This window comes from Simochromis diagramma, unplaced genomic scaffold (assembly GCF_900408965.1).
Source record: "Simochromis diagramma unplaced genomic scaffold, fSimDia1.1 OVJJ01000327.1, whole genome shotgun sequence".
NCBI classification, from domain to species: domain Eukaryota; kingdom Metazoa; phylum Chordata; class Actinopteri; order Cichliformes; family Cichlidae; genus Simochromis; species Simochromis diagramma.
Window position 1 is genome coordinate 572,924 of NW_024386768.1, and position 18,394 is coordinate 591,317.

Sequence of the window (18,394 nt, forward strand, 5' to 3'; positions counted from 1 at the left end):
AAGAATAAAAGTAGTCATCTCAAATATCGTCTTTCAAGCGCATCAAAATTGTACAGGCCTTCAACAAATCTCTGGACTTATGTGGAAATATTGAATGATCCTAATGATGTCCTAACAGCTGTCTAAATGTGGAGCTGTCTAAATGTTATAATAATAATAATACCAATTATTATTATTATTATTTTCACAATAAGCACGAGGTTATACGAATAAGAAATGAGTAGTAATGATGTTCCTAACTCCTCTGAGAGTCCTCACAAGGCTGATTCAACGCTACTGATGAAAAACATGTTTGCTTTAACTTATTTCCTCTGACAGTAGTATAGATTCTCCTCAAAGGCGGGTTAATGCTTATATTGGCTGGATCTTTGCCTTTTAACAATGCAATTAGCCAGGCAAAGGTAGCAACAAATCACTTTCACTTGCCCTAATTGATTTCTAGTCGTTGTAATTATGAGTATCAATTGTGAGTCACTACAAGGAGGGCACACCAGCTTGGCCCCAGTTTTAATTTAGTCCAACTGAGTGGGAAAGCGTCATGGTACAAAAAAGGACCAACCTAAGATGTACACACACACACACACACACACACACACACACACACACACACACACACACACACACACACACACACACACACACATACCCGTTTCTTGGGTTAGAGGGACAATTTCTGAAATTTTTGGCAAATCAGACTGGACATAGGGCTATGGGGACACCGGGTTCCAGAGGTGCTAGAGCTACAATATGCATATCAAAAATCATGAAAAAAATCAGCAAACCTATACACAACTTAAAATGTAAACATTTTCTTTGCTCGACTGAGATATAAAAAAGGCTATTTTTTCAGACATTCTGGTGGTTTGTAGAGACTTTTCTGTAGCTCGGTCTATAAGGACAGTCTGGTGTACAAGGTCAGTGATGTCATCATACATATACACAAAGTATAGTCTGTTCTGAAGGGACACATGGTGTGTAAAGCCAGTCTACTGTACACACACACACTGAGTAAATCTGGTTTAAAAGGACACATGGTGTGTAAAGCCAGTTCACTGTACACACACACACACACACACACACACACACACTGAGTAAATCTGGTTTAAAAGGACACATGGTGTGTAAAGCCAGTTCACTGTACATATACTCACACATGCACTAAGTATAACCTTCTTAGAAAAGAACATGTATTATAAGACTGTGACTGATACATCATTATAGTAAAATTGAATAAATTTGCTTAGGCTGCTGCCCCCGCGACCCGGCCTCGGATAAGCGGTTGAAGATGGATGGATGGATGAATAAATTAAAAAATAATATAAAGACTATATTTTGGTTTTCTCTGATGAGCATTACAATCTGACATACAAGCTTACATAAAACACCACAGATCATATCTGTTGTGATCTACTAACAGGTGGTCAAAGTGTCATTAAAACAACTAGAAGCATCATAATAATAATAATAATAATAATAATAATAATAATGGATTGGATTTATATAGCGCTTTTCTAGGCACCCAAAGCGCTTTACAATACCACTATTCATTCACTCTCGCATTCATACACTGGTGGAGACAGCTACAGTTGTAGCCACAGCTGCCCTGGGGCAGACTGACAGAGGCCAGGCTGCCATATCGCGCCATCGGCCCCTCTGGCCAACACCAGTAGGCAAGTAGGGTAAAGTGTCTTGCCCAAGGACACAACGACCAGGACAGAGAGCCCAGGGATCGAACCGGTGACCATAACACAACAGTGCTTGCATCAACTAGAACAAACTATGTATTATAGAGTTTTTCATTGTCCTGAAGAAACTGGCACTGAGTGGCTGACCAATAAAACAGCACCTTTGCACACCAGGGGTGAGTCGGGCTGACACCATGACTTATACATAAGACTTATATCAACACACAACACATTTGTTGAATTACTGAACTATATTTAATATAACCAACTCAATAATCAATTCCTTAAAAGGACAGCATTGTAACAATTATTGAAGGAAAATAAAAGTGAATCCTGGCATTAAAAGACTCAGGCTAACCACACATCAAAACAAAACACTGCCTGTGAGCACAGTGAAGTCAACTACATACTTTTTGAATGGAGAACACTAACCTTGAAATCAGGCCCAGAAAGGTAAAGGCTCAGACTGTCAAAAAGTGCATTTAGTGTTTAACATTTTTTTTTTTTTTTTAAAGACCAGTCCTCTGTTGCGCACAAAATCTCGAATGTTTTGAATAGATCTCGTCTCCAAGATAGGTTGTTCCTTTTCTTTGCACTTCAGACACTGCTGGTTGGTGACAGTGATACCGTTTTCAATAAAAGGCTTCATATGTTTCATCACCGCTCCTATCTCCTCCTCAGACCATGGTCTCTTCACACACCGCCTTGATGAAACACATAAACCTGTTCAATAAAACAAAACAAATTTGAAGTTTAAAAAGATCATGTGAGATGCACTTGTAGGTAGAGATGGTGTTCAAAACTGTGAAAACAAGCTGGTACTTGTCTAAACAAATTGTGTGTGATAATAAATAGACTGTAGACCTGATAAAATTTAAAGTTTGATTGTTTTCATTAACATGATAGTTCATCACACTGCTTGGTAAACACAAAATACAATCAGCTTCTTTATATGTTATATAATGTCTAACCACATGATGTTGGTGTTGACTGCACATAGTGCCTAGTGATGGACATGGCATCTGATTTATATCATACCTTTAGTAACTGAGTCAGGGACAGGAGGTGAACCAGAAGTCACACAGGCATCATTCCCCTGGTCATCTAAAAAAAAAAAAAAAAAAAAAAAAGAATTGCACAGTATAAATGTATGGGCTTAAAGAGGCTTTCTGCCTACCAATCAAACACCATGGGCACAGAGGGGACAGTGACAGCCAGTTCTATTATACTAACTATACACATGGCAATGCTGCTGAACTGGATGAAGTCAACAATACCTTGGGTAATAAGTTTACTGGGAAATGATGTAGATTTTGCACAGGCCAAATTTTGCTTGGCCAAAACTGATGAAGCATCAAAATACTAGTCATAAAGCATTAGTGTCACAATTAGGAATGGAACAACTAACAATCGACCATGTAAAAATGTACTGATGGTTAGTAATATTGTTCTATTCACAATCCCAGGTTATCGTAATCAGCATAGTAGTGTTAATAGTAAAGTCTGATTTCATTTTTAATGCAATGAAAAACAGAGATGCAAGTGGCATCAATGAAACAAGAGAGCATCGTTATCATACGTGATGTGCGCTGTTAAAATACGTTACTGCACATTTCACTGGATTTGTCTCTGAACAGGACTAACTCATAGATCCCAGCTCATTACATAAGATATGTTGGGCAAACTTTGAGTACAGCATTGAAAATGTACCTTGAGCTGCAGTCTCGGAGAAGTGAGGCAAATCAGAAGTCACAGAAGTTAATATTTCTTCATTGTCATTGATAGATTTTTCTAGCACAAAAAAAAACAAACAACAATTTAAATAAGTATGTATGTATGTATGTATGTATGTATGTATGTATGTATGTATATAAAAAATATATATAAAAAATACATCATACAGTGAGGAAAGTAAGTATTTGAACACCCTGCTATTTTGCGAGTTCTCCCACTTAGAAATCATGGAGGGGTCTGAACTTTTCATCATAGCTACATGTCCACTGTGAGAGACATAATCTAAAAGAAAATTCCAGAAATCACATTGTATGCTTTTATAACAAGTTTTTTGTATATTTCTTTGTAAAATAAGTATTTGAACACTTGAGTCAAACTATATTAATATTGCCTTTGTTAACAATTACAGCGGCCAAACAGTTCCTGTAGTTCTTCACAAGGTTTGCACACATTGCAGAAGGTCTTTTGACCCACTCCTCCACACAGATCTTCTGTAGATCTGTCATGTTTTGGGCCAACACAGACTTTTAACTCCATCCACAGATTTTCTATTGGACTGAGGTCTGGAGACTAGTGAGGCCACTTCAGAACCTTGAAATGCCTCTTACGGAGCCACTCCTTGGTTTTCCTGGCTGAGTGCTTCAGGTCTTTGTCTTGTTGAAAGACCCAGCCAGAACCCATCTTCAATGCTCTGACTGAGGGAAGGACGTTTTGGCCCAAAATCTCACAATCCATGTCCCCGTTTAGCTTCTCCTTAATACAGTGCAGTGGTCCTGTCCCCCGTGCAGAAAAACAGCCCAGAGCATGATGTTTCCACCCTCATGCTTCACTGTAGGATGGTATTATTGGGATGAGACTCATCCTTCTTCTTACTCCAAACCACAACAATGGAGTTTAGACCAAAAAGTTTTATTTTGGTCTCATCTGACCACAGGACTTTCTCCCATGACTCTGGATCATCCAGATGGTCCCTGGCAAACTTCAGACGGGCCTGGACATGGGTTGGCTTAAGAAGGGGAACCTTCAGTGTGATGAATGATTTTAAACCATGACGTCTCAGTGTATTACTGATAGTAGCCTTGCCAACGGTGGTCCCAGCTCTCTTCAGGTCATTGACCAGCTCATCCCGTGTAGTTCTGGGCTGATTCTTCACCTTTCTTAGCATCACTGACACCCCACGAGCTGAGATCTTACGTGGGGCTCCAGTCCGAGGAAGACATTAGCCTCCTTCCATTCAGGGGCACCTGCAGGAGTCTTGCAGAGGGTACGCACAGTCACCTGCACGCGCTCCATCGCGCACACGCACATGCGTGCACGCGCACTGTCGCGCACCGAGCTGCTTGGCAGTGGCTCTGGAGCCCTTTCCAGCTTTGTGAAGGTCTAAAGTTTTGTCTCTTGTGTCGTTGGACAGCTCTTTGGTTTTACTCATGTTGCTGCAACACTTTTGACAGATTGTGGGGTGCACATGTGTCTTTATGAAAGCTAACGGCATCAAACAGGTGCTGCTAAATTAGAATCATGAGCAGAGTGTAGTTGGACTGTTTAAAAGCAGAATAACAGGTCTTTGAGGGTCAGAAATCTGCATGATAAGCAAGTGTTCAAATACTTATTTTAAGCAGTAATATACAAAAATATTTTAATAAAATCATACATTGTGATTTCCAGAATTTTCTTTTAGATTCTGTCTCTCACAGTGGACATGTACCAACGCTGAAAATTTCAGATCCCTCCATGATTTCTAAGTGGGAGAACTTGCAAAATAGCAAATACTTACTTTCCTCACTGTAAATGGTATTAACTACACAGCAAAGTACAAACAGAACTGCAATAACATTATCTAAATATATAAAAATGTAAATTTTAAATATTTTATCAATACAACTGCAAAGTCTATAACACAGAATACAATAATTTCAGTACCTCGCAATGTGGAAGCATCAGGGAGTTGCTGTGATCCAGTAGCCATCCCATCTATGTCATCTATAAAATTGAAAAAATGTTATTAGACCAACCATATTCACAAACACCAAGCCGATTTAACAACATATAAACCATGCATACCACCAATTTCATCCAGAGTTTTTCCTTGAATATCCTTCACAGTTCCCTTCTCCATGGCCATGAGCAACTTGGAGATCTTAGCCAGCTGAATTGTTGATTGGGGCAGTCGATAGTATTCTCTATGGACCCTAATGTCATGGCCGAGGAAATCGGCCAGCTGGTCTAGTTCATTATCTTTCAAGTTCATGACTTGGCTTATCGTGGCAATCTGTTTGCGAAGGTTAGTTGATCTGAGGTTCTGAGGATGTTCAGCTCCGCAAGCATCTGCAAACTGACCAAACTGCCCTCTGTAGTGACCATCACTACAAGGAATGGCGAAAAGGTACATATTGTTTTCAGATACCCCGCACTCTTTCCTCTTACTAACGAGGAGTGACAGGTTATCGGTCATATCAGAAGTCAGGATCACAGCCACCTTTCGTCCTTTTTTCCCCTTCAGTTCCACTCTGGCAAACTGTTGGCAAAGCCTTTTCTCAACTTCTGTAAGCCCAGAGCTGATGTCATCGTTTAGTTTGGACATGTCACGATCTTCAAAATTTTTGACAGTCATACGTGCTACTTCACCTTCCCTCCTCCTATTGAACAAAATCACTTGACAAAGGATCACCTTTGCTAGTGCTGCATAAGTTCCTGCTGTTGGGTTATCACCTAGTTTCTCCCTAGCTGATTCCACTTGCTGACCAAGATATAACTGCAGCTTCTGAACATCTCTGGTCAGTGGAAGGCTGTCGACCTTGTTGTATTTTGCCTCACTCAGGTTTGATAAGGCTGAATGGGAAACTAATTCAGACCACTTTGTTTCATGAAGTGTGTGAAACCTCCTGATTGAATCGATCGCCTCTTGATCCTCTTCCATGAGAGCACGACACATGATAATATCACTTATTTTTCTGAGAGAATGTCCAAGCTTCAGGGCCAAACTTGGGGCTTTGAATGTGCTGGTTTCAGTATCAAAACCTGAAACTCTCTTGACAGCATTAGTAAGAATAAAGAAGTTGGCTGGTTTTATTGCCTCTTCCATATTATGGATTCTTGTTGTGTGACGCAAAGTCACAAGTAATCTCCCAAGTTCCCTTACTTTCTGTCTTATATACTCATGCTTTGATCTGTCACTTCCATGCTTATTAAAAAGAGACTGAGCAAACTGCATAATATAATGATCATTCCTTATTGCACTAGACACATCATCCTTGTGCATCTTGCCCAGTACTGAGTAGAGTTCACTTGAAATTGGCTGAGACATTGTGGATTGAGTAGATGCTATACCAAAGACTCTATCTTTCAGCTTCTCTTCAGCATTATTCTCTGGTCTTAAAGCACATCTTTTCATATGCCGAGAAACTTCTTTTCTGGATATCATACCCTTACAGTATATGCAGTACTCGTATGTCTCAGCGCTGCTGCTGCTGCTCTTTTTTGAGATCCTTTTCACTTTAAGACAACCTGATCCTGTGGTTTTAACAGCAGAGTTGTGCTTGAAGTTACCAAGGTTTCGTAACCTTTCAAGATGAACTTTTCTGTCCTTTGATGATTTGGGTAACTGAAGCACCTGGGCGACTTCAGCATTTTCATTTACATGCGTCTCCAGATGACGTGCAAATTTTGTTTGAGGTTTTCCACACACAAAACAAAAATTGACTGTGCTTTTGATTAATTTTGTTGACTTGGTTGGGGATTCATTTTGGCTAATATCCACAGTACTCTTTTCGCTACATGCATCTTTTGTTTTCTGCTGGCATGACTCTGAGCTGTCTGGTTCTTGGTCGGGATGAAGATCATCAGTAGTTTCAAGATCATTCAAAATGTGCTCAAAGTTGTTCTTAACATCCATGGTCTGTTCTTTTTCAGCAAAAGTAACGCATAAATCAGGCATGCTAGCAGCATGGGAGTTTTTTGATGGTCCAGGTAACTCAATAGACAACTCTGTTCCTGAGCTTTCTGAATCTGATGCAGAATTTGGGATGTATTCTTCATCAGATGAGACATCACCCTGTTCGTAAATACAGCATAGATTAAATAACAGAAATAAACATGGGAAGGATAAATGCTAAATTGTTCACGTCACAGAGCTCGGGACGTAAACCAAAGTTTCTAGATGTCTTAAAAGTACTAAGAAATACCTCCTGATTTAAAGAAGAAAATGTGCAGCAGATATGTATTTTGTGCAAGTATTTTGATTCTGCTTGATCAATTTGCTTGATCAATCGATTCAGTACTTTTTTGATATTTGTCCCATTTCTAATATCCAATTTATATTTTTTGAACAATGACATTAACAAAAAAAACAAACACAAAACAAAAACACTAAGACACCAGCCCTAACCTGGTCCCGGAGCCCCTCCCACAATGACCCCCACAGATCAAAATTTGTAAAACCTTTGAGACTAGATTGTATGAAACTTTGTTTAAAAAAAAAAAAAAAAAAAAGGATTATAATAAAATCTAAGTAATATTTTTACAATGTGTTTATTTATTTCTGGCCTCTCTCACATAACTTCTACACTCTATCCAGTCCAAAATCTCTCTGCTTTCAATTCTCTATCTGAGACAACACTTACAAAACTGATTATCCTTATAATTTTGTGATGAAAGAAAAAGGAAGAGCAAGCAACATGTGGCAATCTTCACGAACTGCATCTACGTCAATATTAACTATATTATAATGAAGCCTGCGTATATTCAACCTGGGAGAAACACCTGCACATCGTCTCCATCATCATCATCATCATCTCAACTCCCTTCAGCTGCTCACTCCGGCGCAGCCAATCCGGAGCTCCCTCGCACCTACGCCTCCATTCAGCATCCGGACATTTAAGCTCTTTCACCCATAGCTCGGCCTCTCAGCGTTTTCGCATCCCTCCACCACCCCTGCACCCCCATGCTTGCCCCCTGCCTCCATACCACCACCAGTGTCCAGACCCCGGGGGAAGACCTCCTACTTCAATCAGCAATGCTTTTATCAACAGTTTTCCCGGCGGGGTCTGACCGCCAAATATTTAATGTTCAATAAAGCATGTCTAATTCTTTCTCCGTATCTGAGTCTTTCCAGGTTGAATTTCACTGTACACTTACGTCGGACATATCCCAGTCTTCTGAAGATGTCTGGAGGCAGATCTTATGCCACACACAACGGCATTCTACAAATACAAAGAAACCACAGCATTAGACAACAACCGATGATTCATTAAGTTATAATTTAAAAAGTAGCGATCCCACACATCACAAATTATATTCACTAAGACCACTAAATATAAACAAGCATAAAGTGAATTTAAAACCAACGCATAATTCAGAATAAAAAGCAGATTTTTTTTTTAAGTTTAAGACACATTTTAAACTTATGAATATGATATACTGAATCATCCTAATAATCAATTTTTTTCATCAGATTTGAGATATAAAACATTGTTATTTTAAAAACAGACTAATTAGTAAACATATATATACACATGTGTGTATATGTACATATATATATATATATATACACACATACACACATATATATATACACATATATATACATATATATACACACACACATATATATACACACACACACACACACATATATATACACACACATACATATATATACACACATATACATACATATACACATATATATACACACACATATATATACACACACATATACATACATACATATATACACATATATATACACATATACATACATATACACATATACACATATATACATATATATATGATCTAATGAGAAACAGAAAAGCTAAAATGTTTATCCTACATTAATTAATAAGGATTGAGATGAAAAGGACTTCTACTAAAAAGTCATTGAAAATGTGTAGAGACACCATCAAGCATTTGTATTGCAAATTGCCTGATTGATCTATTGGAATAGGTCTGGATTAATCAGACCCAGTACCTTATTGGGCTTCCTATATTGACATTGTAAGAAGATTGCAAGTTGATGCAATGTTTACTCAAAGGGTTTATTATCATCAAACATCATCTTCCAAGTTTGTGTATATGTGTAATTACAGAATGACAAACAGACTTGAGGGCAGTTTACTTCATACATATTGATACTCTCTTAAATATAATTAAACATTTGTGCATTTTGCTTTATCTTTATATAACAGATCAAATCAGGAACTGTGGTTTTTGCATTGTAACATCACAAATAAGCTAAATCAGCATTGTCAGTACGCATGCACGGCGCGGCCGGGTCAGAGTACACCACCACCCACGATGTAAAGGCTGAATTATACTTCTCCGTCAGATATAGGCTTGGTTCTTTTAATACATCCATGGATATAGGCCTACGGGGAAGTGCTGTGCCAGGGTTGCCAGACGTCAGTGGCCAAACCCCGCACGAGCGTCTCCGGGCACCACAGAGGCTGATGGCTCCGGATATGAGGCTTTGAAAGTGAAAGTTTATTTGCAGCTGTCGATTCATTGTACCAACCTTCCCTCAGCTCTAAGGGATCTGGAATTGTCATCTGACAACTGTCAGTCTCGATCTCGAGCAGAGACTTATATCCAAGGTAGCATAGCCTCCCGCTCCTGCTGTTTTGTTAAAACTATAGGGGCTTTTTGTAGTGAAAACGCCCAAGCGAGGGCCACGAATTCTTTCTTTCTCTTCCCAGCAGCACTGTATCCCCGTTTCGTACCAAATTCTTTTAAAACATTGACTTTAGGACGCTCAAAATATTCAATATCGCTATCACACGCGGCAGTGTTTACTGTTTACGATGCACGCCGGGTAGTCGTGACCCTTGACCCGGACCGCATGCCTTGCGCGCGGTGAGATGCTTATTTAGCTTATATGAGCTTGATGTTGAAAGAGTGAAACAAAGATTTAAAGTTGTAAAGTTCAACAGTCTAATCAACAAAGAGTAAGAGGGCAATATACATTATTACAGTATGCTCTCTGTTCTCTGCCACACTAAGCAGACAAACTCAAATGCATGATATGTGATAGTATCTGCCATTACACTGTGTATCATTGCAATGGTTTGAATTGATAAAACTTTGAAGTGATTTTTTTTATTCTTTACATATGAAAATGTAGACCTGACTCATGGTAACTTATGGTATAGTGAAAAAATGCATTAATTAACACAAGATAAATAATACACTTACGCTTGCATCTTAGACCGTGCCATCTGATAGCTGTCAAAGGTGAATGGCATATCCCGCATTTGTCAAGTTTCACCGATTCAAATACCAGCCTATGAATTGTACACTGGAAAAAATTAAAAACATGAAATGAAACATAAAACATTGTTACCCAAATATTTTATGACGAATTAAAAATGTTTGACCATTTTACATATTTTCTACCAATCCTTCAGGAGAGATGGAAAGGGAGATAGGAGTTACTTTTTAGATAAAATAGTGAAGCATATCTATTCAATTCCTGAGATTTGTGAGTTAGAGAGAGGGGAATCTATTTAGATGAAGCAAAAGTAAAATACTAAGAAGCTAAAGTGACTGTGAGTAAAAGGTGCATGTATATGTCTGACACAGAAAAACCCAAGGTTTTCAAGGACACTGGCCATCAGCCTCATAATGACATCTGAGCTCAAACTGATGCTTTCACTGTTTCACCTCCAGTGTGTGGCCACTCAGTAAAACACACTTGTTAAGGGGACACTGTGGTTAGAAAAGACCTCCTGTTCTAAATAGAGGACATTTCCACCACCGCTGCCAGATGTTTGCTAAAATACTCAAAATGGAGTTTCATGTAAACACCATAACACTTCTAACCATAGGTCAATTTTAAAACAAAGGTCAATTTCAACTCACCTCACAAGCAGAGTCGTTAGGCACAGCTCTGGATGATTGTGGCACCTCTTTCGATTTGCTCTCTGTACAAGGGAACACAAGGAGATTCAGTGCTTGACTTTCGTTAAGTCAAAAAAAACACATCTACGCATAACGCAATCAATTCACATCCCTGACTGTTACAATTCTACTCAAAATATCCATCAAGACACTAGAATCATCAGAAATGTCCCAATACTGGCACATTTTTCATGCAGCAAACCTTCAGGCATGTCATGCATTGCCAGAAGTTCACAACATTTACTCAAAACTGACCACTGGTAAGTTCTTCTGAGAACGCTTGGGGTGACAACTCCTGATACTGGACACCAACTTCACCAATTAACTCTTTCAGAGAAGAAGTGCCACGCTGACCTCCAACAGAATGCACCTAAAAAGATGCAAAGATGAACAAGCATCAATGGTACAGTGTCCATCTGATCAAGAGGGACACTCTCAGTCAAACCTTAAAACACCCAAATGATGTTGAGAGGGAAATGCAATGTTAAATGATGACTACCTGTACTTACAATGATTTAAAGACTGTACATGCAGTATAATTGTAATCAATTGATAAACATGATCTTTACAAACCACACTATTTACCAAACTACACATTGATACAATCTTTAGTAAACAGATGAATCCATGCTAACCTCATGCTCAGAGTTGTCTGCTGTAGGTCTAGATGACTGACACTCTGCTCTTAATTCTCTGTCTGTAGAAGAGAACACAAGACATGGAGGCATAGTGCTTTGCAAGACCCCAGGGTTTAACATGTAGTGCTTACTCAAGCAGGGACTCACCTGTGAATGAGTCTGTAGAGATCACATGGTGCTCCACGTCATGAGCAATAGGCTCTGCAACACACTGTTGACCAGAAGGGATGCTTGCGATCTTTAGCTGGGTATGAAAAGTAGAACAAATATTGTAAACATCTGGCAGCTACAGTGGAAATGTATTTAATCCACTACGAGTGGTCTTTTCTAACCAGTGTCCCCTCAACCCGTGTGTTTTTCTGAGTATGCCAAACACTGGAGATGAAACAGTGAAAGACTCAGTTTGAGCTCAGGTGTCAGGACAGTGTTCTCACATACCTTGAGTTTGTCTGTGTCAGACACACACACATAGTTAAGCATTTTCTGTTTCACCTTCAGTTAAATACAGTTCTAACTCTCACCCTAACTGCAAGGAAACAGAGTGATTAACCCTTACCTAGTTAAGTGAAGCCAAAGTAAGACAATACTAAGAAGCTAAAGTGACTGTGAGTAAAAGGTGCATGTATATGTCTGACACAGAAAAACCCAAGGTTTTCAAGGACACTGGCCATCAGCCTCATAATGACATCTGAGCTCAAACTGATGCTTTCACTGTTTCACCTCCAGTGTGTGGCCACTCAGTAAAACACACTTGTGGAGGGGACACAAAACAGATAAGCTTGCAATCATCACTTGGGAAAGTCATACAAATTCAAGATTTAGTAACCAGATTGAATACCACCAAGAGGACATTTATATATTGTGACTAGGGCTGAAACAACTAATCGATTAATCGACAACTAATCTATTATTGAAATAATCGTTAGTTGCAGCCCTAATTGTGACATCTAGATATGTAGGTTTTAAACAACAATTCATAGGGGGAAAAAATTTTTTAAGTGACCCACCTTTTTCCGCCAGGGCCATTCTTTCCCACCATAGTCATAAGTAATTTCACTTCCTGCCGCAATTTCCTTCAGTGCAAAAAGGCAGAGATGTGGCTTCCCTTCTGCTTCAATCAACTTCATTCTGCAATTTGGTGTCCTGTGTTCATCGTTTACTAGTCGCCCAAATGACCCATCTTCAAGTGCTCCATCAATACTGCAAATTTGGAAACATACATTAAACAAACATTTATAGTGACACGCCTATGAACTATACTATAATTTTTAAGCACCAACACAAACACAACATCCAATACAAGTTTAGTTGTTAAATGCATAGTTGATAAGTTAAAGAGGGTCCATCAGTCAAGGACGCGTTGCTTTCTGACTGAGATAAGTGTTTGCGCTTCTACTTGTGCTTAGAGCTTAAACGTGGTTTTGTTGTACTGTCGCGCTGACCTAGTAGGTGTTGCTGTTACTCTTCTCTTCCTCCTCTTGCCCACTACCTGCTCTGTGCTGCTGCTTGCGCGTGGCCGCTGATTAGACCTTGTGCAATCTACAGCTAAGCGCAGCCTGGTGCGCACTGCTCCGCCAGGTGAGTTGAATTAGAGCAATCAAGGGCGGGCGTGCCTAGTAGACCTTAAAATGCATGCAGCAGTCATTTGACCCTGAGTGTGACATACTGAGAGGACAGCAAACCAAGCACAATCCACTTCCACTGTGAGGAAGACTTTGAGTTAGACGGGCTATCGGTAAGCTCGGACTCATATTTGCTGCTTATGTTTGGGAACTATGGAAGCTCAATTGTGGAAATGTATTTATGCTTTGGGAAATAGTTATTGCATTTAAGTTTAAAAAATTATATTGATATTAAAATAAATGTTTAAGTTTGAATAAACTGTTTATGTAGATAGTGTTTCCCACACTTATGTTAATTAATACTAAAAGTAATTACCCCAAATCCTTGGTTAAATCTTAAAACTAGTGTAAATATGTTTGGTTTAATTTAAGGAAAATAATTCTTTGTAAAAGGAAAATCCTTGGTTTAAGTCTTATTAAAATATTTGTAAACTCTAAAATGTATACTTTAAAATGTAAGTTGTTACAGAAAGTGTAAAAAGTGCAAGGTAGACCAGTTTATTTCATCTTTGTTGTTTGAAATTACTCACCTCTGATTTAAAAACTAATGAATGTAAACTAAACTAGGATAAATGATAGTTTAGACAAAAGAGGCTTTACTGAAGTGTATATTTTTGTTATTTGTTTGTCTTCTGTATAATGCATTTAATTTATCTGAATGATTAATGAAATGTTCTTTATTTTTGTGTTGAAAGGTTTTTCACCTATCCATCAAGCCATCCATCTACCTACCTCACAGACAGAGAACACTTGACATGTACTGTTTTGGCGTTGTACATATTATACAGTAGTTTTGGACACAGTATAACAGTGCACGAGTCTCCGTGTCCACATGTGCCAAATGCGCACAGACACAGGGCCGCTCATTCAGCCCTGGCCATTTGAATTTTCTCATATTATTTTCTCTATCTCTATATTATATTTTAAATCTTCACAGCAGCGTGAGCACACTGTCTTAGCTGTAAAATGTAGGCTTATATTATTACCCCTCTAACCCCGTACATTACGCCCGTGAGTGTGTATTAGAGAAGGCACACACAGGCTGAATACGGGGACTAACGGGCCCTCAGCATATGTGGAGTCCCGTCAGTCCCCAGTACTGCGAGTTCCCGGGGACCACAGGGTCACCGGGAAATGACGGAGCCTCAGTAAGAATGAGATCCCGCTATTCCACGGGTCCGTCACTCCCCCTTCTATAGATTCTGGGGACTGACGGGGCCGGGTACCAGAGGTAAGGACTCGTTAAAGAGCAATATGAGATGTTTGCTTCAGAAATCCTGACCTTGCAATAGAAATGTAAACATTCAGTCATTTTGAATTTACCACAATGTCTTCTGCTTCCATATGAATTCAAACATGAAGACTGAACATGCGCTGGGGTACAGGTTACGTCTGTGTTCAGCTTCAGTTGCATCAATAAGCTCCCCTCTATACTCGACCACGAAGTCTCCTTGTTTGAAATTGGCTAAAGTGAAGATGCCACGACCTGAAGACACAACCATATTAGAGACACAGGCGTGGCAGCACTGCAAATAATCAATTCATTAAATATGTATATCTGTAAATTGCAAGTATGCAATGTTGTGCTTTTTTCAATTCTACATATATAATAAAGAGAACATGTCCAAGTGCAGAAAACATAAATAGCCAGGCTCGCTAATAACTAAATTATTATTAAAATACCTTTAATTTTAATTTATATTGATGTTTGTACAGGTCACCACTGGTGATGCGTAACCCCTCAGTCTAGCCTGCAGTGTGTCAAAGTCACTCACCTTTAACTGAATTAATAAATTTGATTTCTAACATTGAATTCTTGTCTCTTCTTGCAAGGATGTGATTAATGGCATCCTGAAGGGGAGTGGTTCTCCGTGACATGAGTTGCTAAGGAAATCAAGATAAAAATGTAAACAACATCAAAACTTCAAGCCTTTATGCTTACAAGGGCATTAGTAAAGCTGAATGAGAAGCACCCCCCATGTTAGCGTATTATTAGTTTAAGGTTATTTTAGTTTGGTGATGAGTGCTGGAGGGATTCTGATTAACAGATAAATGGATGGGGGCGAGGCTGTATTTGTGCAGATGAACTTGACTGTGTTCCACCTGTGTTGATTAAGTCAAGTATCTGACATGCTCCACCCAATTTTTCTTATTTCACTAATAGCATGGATACTGAAACTGTTTCAATTGAGTTCTATGCTCTCATTACATTCACATAACAGACACAGACAAGGCTGATGTCTGAGTTGTTTTAACAGAAAGCATGCACTTGCAGATATTAAAGATACTTAAATGTCCTAATTTAACTAAAGCCTAACTCTGACTTAGCCTAAACCTGTCTGTCAAACTAAACTTTATATCTCTCAGGAATCATGTGCTTCATCAACACAACTATAAGAGCAAAACAAATGTTTTTTGTTTGTTTTTTTTACAATATTTTATAAACAAATGTGTGCAGAGTGACATCAATACTGTCTCAATTTGATTTCATAAATCTAAAAGAGTTTATTTGTATTTGCCTTCCAATGTTTCCTTGGTATTTGGGCAAAGATCATCTTTTAATAGCAGTAGCAGCCATTTTACATTAAACAAGTGATCTTGTCGTGAAAAAGGCCTTCTTTCAAACTCAGTGAAACATCACATACTTGTGTAATTTCTTACCTTGAAACAAGTGATGAGATTAGGCCAGGGTAAAAATAACCACCCCGGTGCTTGGGACAGTCCGGGAATCCCCGCCCCGCGTGTTGCTGTGACCTCCGTGAACCGTTCCGCGTGCTCCGGCCCGCTCCGCCGTCCTCACCTCGTTGTGGTCCGGTCCCCGCGGTGCGCTCTCCGCCGTATGCTTTCCACCGTACCTCGTCGTCGTTCCCTCACCTGCCGCCTCACCACGGCTGTGCCTACTCTGAAGCACTGTATCTGTCAGAACGCCCGTCTTTTAAAAGTTTTATAATTACCTTCTTACCTTTTCTCCAAAGCGTGTCAAAACTCTGCCAAAATTGAGGCGCTTAATAAGAAGCGCATCAATCAGTCAGTCTAAATCATTGATGTAAATATCAATGGTCTAAATGGGTAATGTTAAAATGCGCATGCGCAGCTTCCAATTTCGCGCCATGTGTATAATGTCCCGCGCTCGTGTATAATTTCCCGCGCTTGTGTGTGCGGCATGCAGGGACAACTCCAACCGACAGGGGGCAGTGGCGGACACACAAATATACAACATATGTCAAGTTTTTGGTTTACAAAGACTTTTGAGAAAAACACTTTTTAGGTATTAAAACCTGCCCAGAAACCATTTTAAAAGGTCAATTTTATGAGGACAGCAAAATGTCCTCCTGTAACAGAGGGTCCTCATAGCTCTTTGATTTGTCTTGAAAATTGTCCTCCTAAAACGAAAAACAAACACACACAGACACAAACACACACAGACACACACACAGACACACACACACACACACACACACACAGACACACAGACACACACACACACAGACACACACACAGACACACAGACACAAACACACACAGACACACACACAGACACACACAGACACACACACAGACACAAACACACACAGACACACACACAGACACACACAGACACACACACAGACACAAACACACACAGACACACACACAGACACACACAGACACAAACACACACAGACACAGACACACAGACACACACACACACACACACAGACACACAGACACACACACAGACACACACAGACACACACACACACACACACACACACACAGACACACAGACACACAATCTCACACACAGACACACACACAGACACACACACAGACACAGACACACAGACACACAACACACACAGACACAAACACACACAGACACACACACAGACACACACAGACACACACACAGACACAAACACACACAGACACACACACACACACACACACACACACACACACACACACACACACAGACACAAACACACACAGACACACACACAGACACACACAGACACAAACACACACAACACCACAGACACACACACACACACACACAGACACACACAGACACCACAACAGACACAAACACACACATGGCTCGACTGCCTTTCTGTGTTATACATTTCATTGTGTTCTTTATGCTACCTGTTCAGACGTGTCTCCTCATCGTGATGTTTGTGTTTGTGTGTACGGTCAGAAAGGTCCAGTTTCACTGCAAGTGACAAATAAAGGCTTCAATCAGTCAGTCGTCCCTCCCTGATTGGTGAGTCATGGTTAACAATAAAACGTGTGTCTGTTTGGTGTTTGTTTTGAGTGCTACAATAAACAGTTATGGACTCTTTACACTGTCCAACAACTTTGGATTGATTTGGAAATCAAATGCGCAGTTAGACTGGCTGCAGTTTGTTTTACATTTCACACCTGTGAACATTATTCATGTTAATAATGACTGCCACATTTCACACCTATATCATCAAAATCCAGAAACAACAAATTGTTAAAGAGATGAGTTTTAATCTTAAATTGTTTGTTCAAGTCTTCTTTTCTATTTCTGTTTGATACTTATGCTAGTATTACACCTTTCATCATTAGGTAAAGTTAGAAGTCCAAACAGAGAAGACTTCATACATTACATTAGCCATGAACAACAGCTTGAATGGTCACTATACTATACCAGTGCAACTTTAGGCACTATATGGTTGAAAATAACATTTGTTTTTGGAGGTTATTTAAACATATGGTGACATATGTCGCTGCTTCTGCTGCTGCCAGGAGAGCAAGCAAGCTGGATGAAGAAGCCTGGGGGTGGACGTTGCAGTGCTACTCAGGGCCGTTAGGA

The 18,394-nt window shown here is 39.6% G+C and overlaps 1 protein-coding gene across 3 annotated transcripts; it reads right to left on the reverse strand.

The window, feature by feature from the left end:
* Positions 1 to 1,636: 1,636 nt before the first annotated feature.
* On the reverse strand, positions 1,637 to 16,501 carry LOC120737049. Of its 3 annotated transcripts, XM_040037497.1 has the most exons (15): positions 16,234 to 16,501; positions 15,348 to 15,456; positions 14,896 to 15,058; positions 12,958 to 13,150; positions 12,098 to 12,194; positions 11,948 to 12,009; positions 11,568 to 11,682; positions 11,274 to 11,335; positions 10,608 to 10,710; positions 8,553 to 8,617; positions 5,481 to 7,470; positions 5,340 to 5,399; positions 3,396 to 3,476; positions 2,724 to 2,789; positions 1,637 to 2,408 (listed from the first exon to the last, which is right to left on the reverse strand). In XM_040037497.1, exons 2-15 carry the CDS (start codon positions 15,448 to 15,450, stop codon positions 2,155 to 2,157), a joined length of 3,414 nt encoding a protein of 1,137 aa, XP_039893431.1. In that variant the 5' UTR covers positions 15,451 to 15,456; positions 16,234 to 16,501; the 3' UTR covers positions 1,637 to 2,154. The 3 variants fall into 3 exon arrangements, with proteins under 3 accessions (XP_039893431.1, XP_039893440.1, XP_039893447.1); XM_040037506.1 differs by lacking the exons at positions 3,396 to 3,476; positions 16,234 to 16,501 and having other exon boundaries at positions 15,348 to 15,930; XM_040037513.1 differs by lacking the exons at positions 14,896 to 15,058; positions 15,348 to 15,456; positions 16,234 to 16,501 and adding an exon at positions 13,393 to 13,584.
* Positions 16,502 to 18,394: the final 1,893 nt, after the last annotated feature.